Genomic DNA, 12599 nt, shown 5'->3' with positions numbered 1-12599 from the left:
TAAAACAATAGTCAATAACAGTTCTGGTTTATGTACACTGTAAACACATGTAAATATATGTTAAGAATGATCTGGGGAGAAAGGCTCCTTAGGTTTATGGTCACATACAATGTTCAGCCATTGGGCAGCAGGAAAGACTCAAGTCAATAAGGAGGTGCTAATAAGGAAGGTTCCCCAGAGAAGCTTCTCTCCTTCTGGCTACACCACAAAAAAATGCCATGTTCTTTGTGTTTGGTTGCAGTCATCCCCCTCCCCCAAAACCTATCTCCTGTCTTTCTCTTTCAACACCTAGCGACAACTGGGGTTGAGGGGATTAATACACATGCATTGGCTGTCATCACTAAATGCTATTTATCAGCTGGGCATTAGGTTTTGTTTAGCATTATATAGAGGTGCTCAAACACTTCTCTGGACAAATTTTGATTTAGAGACAGTATGAGAACCCTTTCTTCACAGTGTCTTCGCAGCCATGGAGTCGGATCACGTTACCTTTGTATCAATCAGACTCTCATGAAAAGAGTGTGTCCCTTCTCACTTGATGCAGTTAATTTCAATTTGTCGTTGTGATTTGAGTAAGTGGTAACCTATTGCACACTGCAATGATAGATGACATGTGTCGGTCGGTAAGAGAAACGGGCCTATCAGGGGAAAATATGATGCTTTAAAGGACCATGGAATTATTGGAAAACAAAACGCAGTAGGTGGTTCGAATATGCAATAAGTCGATGTCCGATTACACATATGTTTAAATTTCACGTCATATGCTGAATGGAAATCTTACCTGTCCGACGTCAACACTGACGGTTCCGTCTATCCTTGGTCTTTTGCACTCCGCCCCGGCTAAGTCCGTCAGAGGAGCGGCTGCCTGAGTGTCGGGCTCGGGATCTCCTCTCTTCATCCCGCGTACAGCTGTCGGAACCCCGCTTGCGCCTCCTAAGTGTTCGGCCGTTGTGTCAATGTCTTTTTCCCGGTCCATTATTCCCCGAGTAACGGATATGATTATAGAAGGAACGTCGGTCGACATTAACATTGGACTGCCCCCCCAAAACAAAAACACATCGAGGAGATATTTTCCTCTTTCAAATGAAAAAAAATAATCGCGAATAGTATCTACTCCAGTAATGATCACTGCCCGACGGCTGTGTGCCTTATGAGCTAATTAGCTAGCTCCGGTTAGCCTACCAACTAGCATTACATTCCGCTAACAGTGATTCTAAACGTGGCTCGGTGAGCGCACGGTTGCTGCCAATAATGGCAAATTTCTGAGAATTTGCGGTTTTATCCTCAGCCTGCGTGAACGATCGGACCCCCTCACTTATTGCATTTAAATCTATCTCTGTCAGAATCAGCTTAGATGTTTCCACCAGCCTTTCCCTTGTTTTCGGTCCCTTTTTTTTAACTCGCCGTCTGCCTTTTCCTTCGCGACGGTGCGCTGTGTTGTATCTTGGCGTGGGGAGCCGACTACCGACGGAGATCATCCCCCGCACACACACGCCCGCACAGACTCTGTCAGTTGTTGGTGAAATCCATCAGTTCCAATGCAGAAGTGCGTTTGTTTGTATGTGTGTGGGGAGAGGGGGTTTACGAAAGAAATCAGGATAATTAAGTTAATAGTTGTTCTTTTGATATTGCTCTTTACGTTTAGACGTTTAGACTAAAATGTATATACTTTTCCTGTTCCACACCTACACCAAAACAGTAGTGACCTGTGTAATGGTTGAATAAAATATTGTATTTATAGTATAATAATCACAAATGACATAGCCTAATGTCAACTTTTAAAACAACCACAAAACTGAAGTGATCCAAACAAATTTTACCGCTAAACAAGGAGAAAAGAAATGTCTTCAGTGTGTATTTCTGTATAAAGGATCTTTCCTTCCTCAATACAGTATAAACTGTTTTAAAATTATTATAACTAATATGTAGTTAATGAGATAGATAGATAGATAGATAGATAGATAGATAGATAGATAGATAGATAGATAGATAGATAGATAGATCAGAGAAAATGCACAGCACAAAAATACATAATAAAAAGTGTTAATGACATATGACATCAATAAGAGACCACGGAGAACCCAAATCTAGGTGTGCAATGCTTGTAGCAGCATACAATTAGAAGGGTCTGAATAATTGCGTCAGTGCAATATTTAGCTTTTTCACATTTTCATGTAAAATTCTGCTTTCTCTTGACATATTGGGCATTAAGTATATGACAGAATATATGAATAATGTTCCCTTAAAATTATACAACAACATAAAATTTAACATTCAGTTTTATGTGGCCGTTTAGTTGGGTCTAATAAATCTACTACATTTGCGTGTACATTTACCCTGTTAAACCTAAATTACATATTCTATCCTTTTTCTATGTTGAGTTTTTCTGGGGTTTTTTTTAATTGCCTTTCTGAACCACTCAATACCGCATTTTTGCAATCTCGCTTGCGGTCACACACTGGCGGGAGGGCATAAGAGCGACATCTATTGGGAAATAATCTGTACTACACATTGACAAGGTTTTCCTGCTTTTTCTCTTTCTCTTTCGACGCAAAGCAAAGGCTTTGATTTTGTTTATGTTCAGCTCCAGGATTTTTCTGCTGCACCATTCTGCGACCTCCTATATTTGCTCTCTGTGGACGGAATCATAACCTCCCATGATCAGGCCAACAGTGGTGTCATCGGCAAACTTGGTAAAAATGTATAAAAATGCATACACAAATGTGCAAACTAATCAAATTACAAAAGAGGAAAAGGGCAGTCTGTCAGCATTGTGAATCAATTATATCTTTATCCCTACTTGTCTTATCCATCCAGTAGATCAGGTGGATATTGGCCATATTGCTCGTTCAGATAGCATTTGTCCACTCCACATCACACTCCACATTTCATTACTTGAGTCCCACTCCTTGACTGCCTTTTCAACCACTAAGGCCCAATGAATACTCTTATTTATGGTGACTAAATTTAGCAATCCTCATGGATAAAAATAATAATAATTATGTCAAATCCCTGATTGATCCAACTTAGATATTCTTAGAATGAAGCAATAGGGTTGGTGCTGATCAAAAAATACTGTGGGGCCACTTGGAAGGCCTATATGAGATGCACAATCATTTCATCTAGAAGACAAAATAACAGAAAGAAGCACAAAGCAAGCCAAAACGGAAATTAAAATAAAATGAGTAGAAGAGGCTTACTATAGAGCGATGTCTGAAATAACTATAAGCGAGCTTAAATAATATAAAATGCACTTAATAACCTAATTACAAGGAAGTCAGAAAGTTATGACTTATTTGCTAAGCATAAAGTACTATAGTAAACCAGTAAACCAGATTATTTCTCACATGCTTGGCAAAAAATGCCAAAGTGAAATTCATCACTCATGGCTTAAAATATTCTATGCTAATTTGTATAATTCAGAAATTCACTTGGACGGGCTTAGAACAGGCTAATTTCAAATGACACTAACTGGAACCCCAATTTCTCAATAAATTAAGCTATTTTTTTCATTTGATTTAATTTAATTGTTCTAATTTCTTTCACAGGTTCCCAGTGGAGATTTTTAAAGCTATGAATAAAAAAATGAATAGCCTGATACTCAGGATCTTCCAAAATAATTAGACAGTATCGATGTCCCAGAATTTATGTCGAATGCCACTATAATGCTATTTACAAAAAAAAATCAGGATCCAGAGTTATGTTCATTTCAAAGGCCAATTAGTCATCTGGGAGTGGACTACAAGGTAGTATGTAAAATGCTATCTCTGAGACTGGAGCAGGTTCACGGCAGATGCAGATCAAACAGGTTTCATTAAGGGTCAGCACTCCTACCACAACACCGGTTTTATTGACTGCCTGGCCTGAACTTTAATTGGACACCAGGTATCATTGTTGCTGTGGATGCTGAGAAGGTATTTAATCGAAAACAGAGGGCATATTTAGTTGAAGTGATGAGCAAATGTGGATTTAGGTCCAACTTTTCTCAGGTGCAGGTTAATCAAAATTGATCTCATCATGATGTTTTTGTCAGACAAATATACGCCAACTCTCTGTGGATTGAGCAGGAATTATGGATTTGTAGAGCTTCCCCTCTTGTGAACCTTTTCAATAGGCACACGATAAATCTGCCTTCTATTTTGGAAAACAATTATTTTCTAAATTTCAGGGACATGGAACAAACTAAAGTCCATATTTAAGAACAGCCACCCGTTAAATATTTTACCAAAATTGGCAGATAACCCCGAGGTATCACTGCAGGGAATGTGTCTGAAACTTTCTGTGGCAAAATGCTGGTATTTACCAGATTTATGGTCTACAGATTCAGTTCAATTTGTCTCTATTTATATAGCATCTTTCACAAACAAAATTGCCTCTCGGCAGTTTACAGAAACCAAAAGCTTGTTCCCAACATGGAAAAAAGAAGAGCAGGTGATAGAGCAGGGAAATGACAGTAAGAGGAAAATAATATAAATATATTCAATGTACATACAGTAATTATAGAGGATTTAGTGACTAGTGACTGTAAGTTTTCTCAAAGAAGCTGGTTCAACAGCAGGGGGGCCTGTTTGCTAAAGATTTGGCCACCCATTCTACTCTAAAAGATTCTAGGACCCACGTGTAAACCAGCAGTGATCTATTGGCATGATAAATTGCTATTAACATTTTCAAACAGGATGGAGATTTGCCTCTAAGGACCTTGTAGGTCAGTAAAATAATTTTGTAATTTATTCTGGATTTAATGGGCCGCCGTCATCTTGTCAAGCCTTGATGGGACATCTAGCTTTTCAGTTTAAGGTGCTCTGGCATTCTGCATTCTTTCTTGGTAAAATGTAATGAAACTGAGCTGTATTAAGTTTGTTAAGTTTGTGTTTATTGTAATCACACCATTTACATCCCATCTCTGAGCCTCTTTTCTGAATCTCCAAGTGTGACTCTGACCTCATGGCAGGCGTTAAAACTGTTTGTTCAGCGAGTCATTGACAATGAGGGGCTCCCAGTTCTGGCTGGCGCTGTGGGGAGAGCATTGGAGTGGTGTCACAGCATTGGAACGTCTGTTGGGAAACATATTGCTTCACTGCATGTTTCCACACCGGCTGGCTGGCCAGGCAAAAGTGGAGGAGAAGCAGAAGAGCTACCCCATCCCAACAGCAGCCTTAAGAAGTGTTCTATACACCTGTTTAACCCTGGTGAGATCATCTAGTGGTGCAACTCTTTACAGAGGGTCTTCTCCCAAGGGAGTCTTGACTGCCCTATGCACCACTGGGTTCCACTTATCCTGGATCTCACAACAACATCTTCCACTAAAGTCTCGCACCAGCACCATTTGACGCTAAACAACTACAGGAGGAAGATGGAAAACCAGCTGCAGCAGAACAACATCTGTGGGGTATGGAAGGGCCTGAAGACCATCTCGGGCTTCAAGGAGCAGAAGTCCCAACCTGTGGGCGACCGGGGGTGGGCTAACGACCTGAACTTGTTTTTCAATAGATTTGATCAGGTACCCACCCCTCCCCCAGCCCAGTCTCCTCTGCTGCTACCCCCGCCACTGTCTGTGCCTGCAACCCATTGTTCCTCCTGTCCCCCCTCCTCCCCCTCTCTCATGAACTTCAGCTCACACATTCCCGACACTTCACACCCTGGCCCATGCCCATCCCCCCCACCAACACCTCCCTGCTCCAGCCTGTCCCTCACACCACACCAGGTGAGGAAGGCCCTGAAGAAGAACAGGGCCAGGAAAGCGACGGGTCCGGATGGCATCAGCTCCAGGCTCCTGAAGTCCTGCGCAGACCAGCTGTGTGGGATCTCCAGTCACATGTTCAACCTGAGCCTGAGGCTGGGGAGAGTGCCACAGCTGTGGAAGACGTCCTGCATCGTCCCAGTGCCGAAAACACCGCACCCTAAGGAGCTCAACAGCTACAGGCCGGTGGCTCTGACGTCTCATCTGATGAAGACGCTGGAGAGACTCATCCTCGATCACCTGCGCCCACTGGTGAGCTCCTTCATGGACCCGTTGCAGTTCGCCTACCAGCCGAGCATCGGGGTGGACGATGCCGTCATCTACCTCCTCCACACCTCCCTCACTCACCTGGAGAAGGCTGGAAGCACTGTGAGGATCATGTTTTTTGATTTCTCCAGTGCATTCAACACCATCCAGCCCAGGCTGCTGGGGGACAAACTGGAGGTAGCTGGGGTGGATCACCACCTCACGACATGGATTCTGGACTACCTCACACAAAGACCACAGTTTGTGAGGGTGAAGGGCTCCCAGTCAGATCGGCTTCTCTGCAGCACCGGTGTCCCGCAGGGAACAGTTCTGGCTCCTTTCCTGTTCACCCTCTACACCGCGGACTTCTCATACAGTACATCTTCATGTCACCTCCAGAAGTTCTCTGACGACTCTGCTGCTGTCGGCCTCATCACGGACGGGGACGATACGGGGTACAGAGAACTTATTCAGGGCTTTGTGGACTGGAGCCTCCAGATCAACGCTGGCAAAACCAAGGAGCTGGTGGTGGATTTCCGCAGGCGTAACAACCCCCCGCCTGCACCAGTGAACATCCTGGGAACGGATGTTGACGTGGTGGAGTCCTACAAGTACCTGGGTGTTCACCTAAACAATAACCTGGACTGGACACACAACACAGACGCCCTGGTCAAGAAGGGCAACAGCAGACTGTTCCTGCTCAGGAGGCTGAGGTCTTTTGGAGTGCAGGGACCCCTCCTGAGAACTTTCTATGACTCTGTGGTGGGATCAGCCATCTTCTACGGGATAGTCTGCTGGTCCAGTAGCATCACGGACAGGGACAGGAAGAGGATGGACAGACTGGTAAGGAGGGCCAGCTCTGTCCTGGGATGTCCCCTGGACTCAGTGGAGGTGGTGGGAAATGGGAGGATGATGGCTAAGCTGTCATCCATGTTGAACAACACGTCCCACCCCCTACAGGACACCCTGACAGCACTGGGCAGCTCCTTCAGTGAGCGGCTGCTCCACCCTCGCTGTGTGAAGGAGAGGTATCGTAGATCTTTCCTGCCGGCTGCTGTCAGACTGCACAATAAACAGAACACCCGCTAACACAATCTGAATATTATATATTCTGATATGTATATTGTATTCACCCTCTGTACTATGTACAGGTACACAGAGGCCGAGTATCCATTTATCTGGATTATTGTAAATATACATCCTCTTTGTATATTCCATTTGATTTCTATTTGATTTTATCTTATTTTTCTCTGAGTGCTCTTGTTGCTGTTGTTGCACTGTAAATTTCCCCGTGTGGGACAATAAAGGATCTGAATCTGAATCTGAATCTAAACCATGGGCCTACACCCAAAAGTCTGGTCATGATTGCTCTTCCGCCACTCTGCAGCAGCCTTTAACCTACCACGAACACCTTCAACGGCCAGGTGCACCCGGGCTCGGTTCTCCTGCACCCAATCATTTACAGATCCCCTGTACAATACTCTCCCCAACAAATAGTCACCTGGAGGCCTTGGTAGACCTCTCTACCAAGCATGAGGAAGTAAGGTGACTCCCCAGTCAATTGGTGGGAAGTAGTGTTGTACGCATACAGCAACTGAGGGAGACGACAGTGCCAGTTGCTCTTTCAAGTAGAGGGAAAAGTGTGCAGCAAATTATGATATGTACGGTTAAATCGCTCACCCTGGCCATTACCTGCTGGATAATACAGGGTCATGTGAGACTTTTTGAGCCGGTAAAAGCCTCTGAACTGTCGAATCAGCGAACTTTCGAAGTTGCGGGCATGATCCAAATCAATGCGTGCTGGGATTCCAAACTTGGAAAACCACTCTGTGCCATAACCTGGGCCAGAATAGAGGCCCTTTCATCACATGTGAGGACAGTAAAAAAATGTCAGTAAAATGCCCAGCCCATTGCAGGTTGGATCTTTCAGATAATGCTGTAGCTAAATTTAAGGAAGCGATCCCTGTGCTAATCCCAGGAGCACCGTGTGCCTCTCCAGGGATCAGTCAAATTATCATACTTAGGGGGTCGTCTAATCATTAGGTTAACATCTTAGCTATGCTGTTATAGGCCGAGGCTGCTGGGGTCCAGAAACATGATCACCTGACAGGCCTCTGTCACCCCACTGGGTCATGGCTTCCTCTTCCCTCCTCTCCTCTCCTCTCCTCCTCCTCATCAAGTAGACTAGTAATGCTATTTCCTGTGTAGTTTTTCTGCTCCCCCTTCTGTATCCATTTACAGGTATCGCCGCCTTCAGAGCTGTATACTGACCTCCGACCCTGCTGACCCACTCAACCAGCAGCTTATTCAATTCAATTTAATTCAATATAATGTATGTATTTCTATGCTCTATGCCTCTACCTCTCCTCTCCTTGTGCAGGATTAATTAAAAATAGTTGGTTACAAGTAGTATGGGGATATCCTGTGTATCTTTATCCAAACATATCTTTAGCAGTTATTAGCTGTTTCCTGTCTGTTTTAGCAACTGTATACAAACTACTTGTACATCAGTTATATATCATTATTGCCCAGAAAGTTGGGCTAAAACATTTTTTACCTCTTAAATTATGTTAATTTTGCTAATGTTTTTATCTTCTAAGAATAAAATATTTGAAAAAACATATTAAATATTGTTACTCCAGGTTTGTGCGCAACAATAGGCAGAGTAAATGGGACAAAGTAAAAATCGGTCAACTTTTCCTCAGGCACCACAAAACAAGGGAATAGGTTCCCAAATAAGAATTATATTAATTTGAATGCACCAATTTGTTGTTTGATTTTCTGTCAACATTTAATGGTCTTGAAAAAACAGAAACTAATGTTTAACATAAAATCCGTTTCCTTCTTTGTAATTCAGGGTGAATATGTGATTGAAAGACCAGATGGGACTGTACCCCAAACATACGTATGTGTTCAGGGAGTCTGTTACTTTTTTACTGCCTGTGTATTGCCCACCTCACGGCCATCGAGGTGGAGCAATGAGGCCCACCATCCTTCCCATCAGGCAGCTTCCTCTGAACAGTGGAATTCACAACATTTATCCGTGTATCCTTCCTTGGTGTCACCCTTGACTGAATTCTAGGCCGCTTGGAGTCGTGACAAGTTGGGTCATCATATTTAGAGTCATGATTTCTTTTCTGCCCAGTTTTCAACTGGCTCTCTTGGTTCTTCTGGGGGTTTTCACACTGCGACTGTAAAGTCTGTCCATTTTTCTTGCTGGCAGTAACCTCTGGCTTTTTAGAGGTAGGCCCCACCCTTTAAGACAACAAATACTTGACTTAAATAATTATCTGACATCCTGCAATTTTTTCAAATGGATAAATCAAGGGTTTTAGGACTGAAATGAAGGATCTTTGTGTAGACTTACTCAGTGTTTGTCAGAAAACCATGGCCTCTGTCACCCCATTGGGTCATGGCTGCCTGGTTTAATGGGCTATGGCGAAGACTGCGTACTCTCGGACATTTCTGAAGAAACTATCTGTTCTCAGAATGTTGTGGCCAAACACATTGTAACAGGAATAACCACAACCTTGAGAGGATGGTGAAACAATAACTATTGAAGAATAGTATGAAAAATAATGAGTGGACTACAAATGGAGTCAGTGCTTCAACAGTCACCACACAGACATATCCAAAGTCAGAGGGATCTCACTTGGCATAAGGACAAAAAGAAAAAGAAGTAGAAAGCACACTTTATTAATCCCACAGAGGAGAAAAATAATGTTTTCACACTTTGCTATGCACAAGATACATGCAGTCCTACATTACCATCAATAAATCATGATCATTTAGGGAGAGGTGCGAGTGTGGATAAGATGCCTTTGAAACCCTCCAACTAGGCTTCACACTGAGCTAGCACCACCTCTGGACTGTACAACAGTGCCCCGACTGACAGCGTAATATAAATATATACACTAACCTTCACCTGAAGAAAACAAGGACAGAACCAGAAAAACAGCTGATAGATAGATGGATAGATAACAGCAGCTCTCCAATAAGGGATGTGTAGCAAATATATAATAAAATGTCCAATAATATCATAGCTAGTAAGAACATAAGTTGATACAAATTTAATTAGGCATTTGGCAGGTATGCTGTGTTATACGGGTGTAATTTTTTAATGAATTCTTTTGTAATCTATCAGTCCATCCACTGTTCTGCAAAGTAGTCCCAGGTAGTTTTGGCTTATTTTTCATAAATAAAATTAAATCATCATTTTTAAAACTGCATTTTGTTGTATACTTGGATTATCTTTGTATAATACATTTTTCTTGATGATTTAAAACATTTAAGTTAATGTAAATATGAAAAATGATAAATTAATCTTATTTGAGATAAACAACTGTTTAGTGCTCAACCATATTTCTAACTGGATAAGTCTTAGCTGTTGAAAAAAGGGATTGTTGATCAATTCTGTTATTAACTTATTTATTTTTCTGGGTTCTTCTCCTCTTCACCTCAGTTGCCACTGACCCCAGGGTGGCCCCCATCATTCCACCCAAAGGTCCCCCAACGAAGAGACCCACTAACGCTCCAGCCAGGGCCTCTTTTCTTATGAGAGTAGGTAGCCAACGCATCCAGCCCATCAGTTTCTCCCAGGAGCTCCAAAAGAAGGAGGTCGTAGAGGGAAGAGGTGAAATATTTTCAGGGAGGAATATACAATGCATATCTAGGCTCTCAAAATCTATGGTCTGCTCTGCCTCTTCTCTGACTGCTTCCAGTTCTTCTTCTAGTAACTCATCCTCTGGTGATATCACCAGTTTCTTATCCTTGATTATTTCTACCTGTCTTTCTCTCACTCTCTTCTCTAACTGCTGGTACAGAGGACAGCTGAAATGTTGCCCCCCACTTTCCTTCACTACTTTTTCCACCTTCTCAACCAGCTCACAAAAAGCATCGTCTGCTAGTTCACTGTGGGGATCCAGGATATGGTAACGGTTTCCACATCTTCTCACCAGCTCCTGCACGTCTTTACGCCATGTGCCAAGGTACTCCTCCAGGGACTCATCTTCATCTAGTTCCACAGTCTGGGTGAAAATTATAAAAGAGCACTGGCTGACTGCATTGGGTCCAAACAACTGGTCCAGAACATCCAAAGCCTGAGCCTCTCCATTGCATGGTTGTTTCAGGGACACACAAACCAGAAAAGCATGAGGTCCAGGGGTAGATAAGTTGAAGAAGGACAATATCTCTCTTTTTTTCTCATTTGGGCCAGAGTCTGCGTTGAACCAAGCCAGACTAGAGACAACTATCACCTGCCATTAAATGGAAGAACCATAAAATTAATATCAATGGCTTTTTGGAAACATAATGCTCAAAACTCACATTAAACTGATGTTAAAAAATGGTGTTAGATAGCACTAAAAACATTGTACAAAAAAATACAAAATAATGTTCATTTGATGTTCTTTGTGGACAAATATAGAGGTCAAAGGGCTTTATATGATATGAACATGAGAACCCTATGACAGCTATTACTTTGAGAAATGTCACTTTCTGTATGTGACTTATTTGATTTTGATGTATTTTTGGTTTTACTGTCCAGACAAGCAGTCCACAATAGTGGAATATCCATTATATACGTTTGAATTTTTTGCACAACATATCCAAGAAAATTAAATCTCATACTTTAAAACTATTTTTTTTTTCTCATCATCTTTGAATTCATCATGCTTAAGTGTCTAAGAGAGAAAGAGACACTGAGAGAGAGAGAGCGAGAGAGAGAGAGTCTATTGCCTTTTTTCCTGCAACCTCCTTTGTGTATTTGGCCGGGGCAGATTTGCCATCCTGCTTCTCTTGAAGGCCCAACATGGTGCAGGCTGCTGATGCCTGGCCCAGTAACACCAGTCTCAGTTCTGTCAGAACACACCACACGTACATAAATGTCACGTTAATGTAAGCGTGAATATGTACTTCCCGTTGTGTAAATGATGACTCCTTCATTAATACGCTTTTCATCACCTTCTAATAATAGTTTAAACATTAACTTCTGTAGTACCGCGCATTTAGTCAAAAAGACACCGCCCTGTCTCATCTTACTTCACACAAATATGGAGACAATTATTTAGATGTTAAGGCCCCTTTCATTAACTTTGAACACGTTTATAAGTATGAAGCTTAAGTAAGAGAGACAGCAGTAGTGAAGTTACCAGAGGGAGACCCCAGCGCTGCCATTTCCATAGATTTGTTTGTGGTGAGCTCCGACGCACTTCCTCGTCCTCTGAGGCTCACGTCGCCCCTCTGTGGCAGACTACAGTGGCGGGAACAGCGCCCTCGTGTGTTGGAGGGCGGGGAAGCCCTTTGCTTGGTCCCCAGGAAAGCACCTCACCAGTCTGGTTGGGTTTGCCGAGTCTTCAGATAGAACCTGTTTCTGGCTTGCTTTGATAAATAAAGCTTTTTTTTTTTAATTTTTAAAAAAAATCTTTTACACTTGTGACCAGTCAGCAGCATTCTTATACTGTGTTTGTGCTAGGAAGGTTACCAGAAAATGGATCAATAGATGAAATTGGTTTTAAACAGTTATAGTCTTTGACATTTGAAATGAACACCTTTGCATTATTTTGTTTTCCATGAATACATGTATTTAATTAAAATCTTTTATGCCTACATTCAA

The 12599-nt window shown here is 42.4% G+C and overlaps 2 protein-coding genes across 5 annotated transcripts in view; both read right to left on the bottom strand.

Moving 5' to 3' along the window:
* Positions 1 to 1500, bottom strand: part of LOC101077168 (RNA binding protein fox-1 homolog 2-like) — a 43473-nt gene extending 41973 nt beyond the window's left edge. For 2 of the 3 annotated variants that reach the window (XR_003888458.1, XM_029836156.1), the window contains exon 1: positions 782 to 1500. The gene's annotated coding sequence lies outside the window, so the exon portion shown is untranslated. The remainder of the gene's footprint in view (positions 1 to 781) is intronic. The other variant, XR_003888457.1, reaches the window with a different exon arrangement.
* Positions 1501 to 9664: 8164 nt separating this feature from the next.
* On the bottom strand, positions 9665 to 12296 carry LOC101076944 (GTPase IMAP family member 4). Of its 2 annotated transcripts, XM_011603633.2 has the most exons (4): positions 12136 to 12296; positions 11723 to 11841; positions 11128 to 11241; positions 9665 to 11013 (listed from the first exon to the last, which is right to left on the bottom strand). In XM_011603633.2, exons 1-4 carry the CDS (start codon positions 12164 to 12166, stop codon positions 10411 to 10413), a joined length of 867 nt encoding a protein of 288 aa, XP_011601935.1. In that variant the 5' UTR covers positions 12167 to 12296; the 3' UTR covers positions 9665 to 10410. The 2 variants fall into 2 exon arrangements, with proteins under 2 accessions (XP_011601935.1, XP_003964406.1); XM_003964357.3 differs by having other exon boundaries at positions 9665 to 11241.
* Positions 12297 to 12599: the final 303 nt, after the last annotated feature.

The sequence above is a fragment of the Takifugu rubripes genome, chromosome 5, assembly GCF_901000725.2.
Source record: "Takifugu rubripes chromosome 5, fTakRub1.2, whole genome shotgun sequence".
NCBI lineage: Eukaryota > Metazoa > Chordata > Actinopteri > Tetraodontiformes > Tetraodontidae > Takifugu > Takifugu rubripes.
This window is presented reverse-complemented; position numbering and strand designations above follow the sequence as displayed.

What these genes read in the sequence shown, in the direction of transcription:
- LOC101076944 (XM_003964357.3), bottom strand. Translation starts at nt 12,166, where the DNA reads ATGGAAATGGCAGCGCTGGGGTCTCCCTCTG. An exon ending in AGCGCTGGGGTCTCCCTCTG is followed by an intron (nt 11,842 to 12,135) that starts GTAACTTCACTA and finishes GTGTTCTGACAG; the next exon opens with AACTGAGACTGGTGTTACTG. An exon ending in AGGAGGTTGCAGGAAAAAAG is followed by an intron (nt 11,242 to 11,722) that starts GCAATAGACTCT and finishes ATTTAATGGCAG; the next exon opens with GTGATAGTTGTCTCTAGTCT.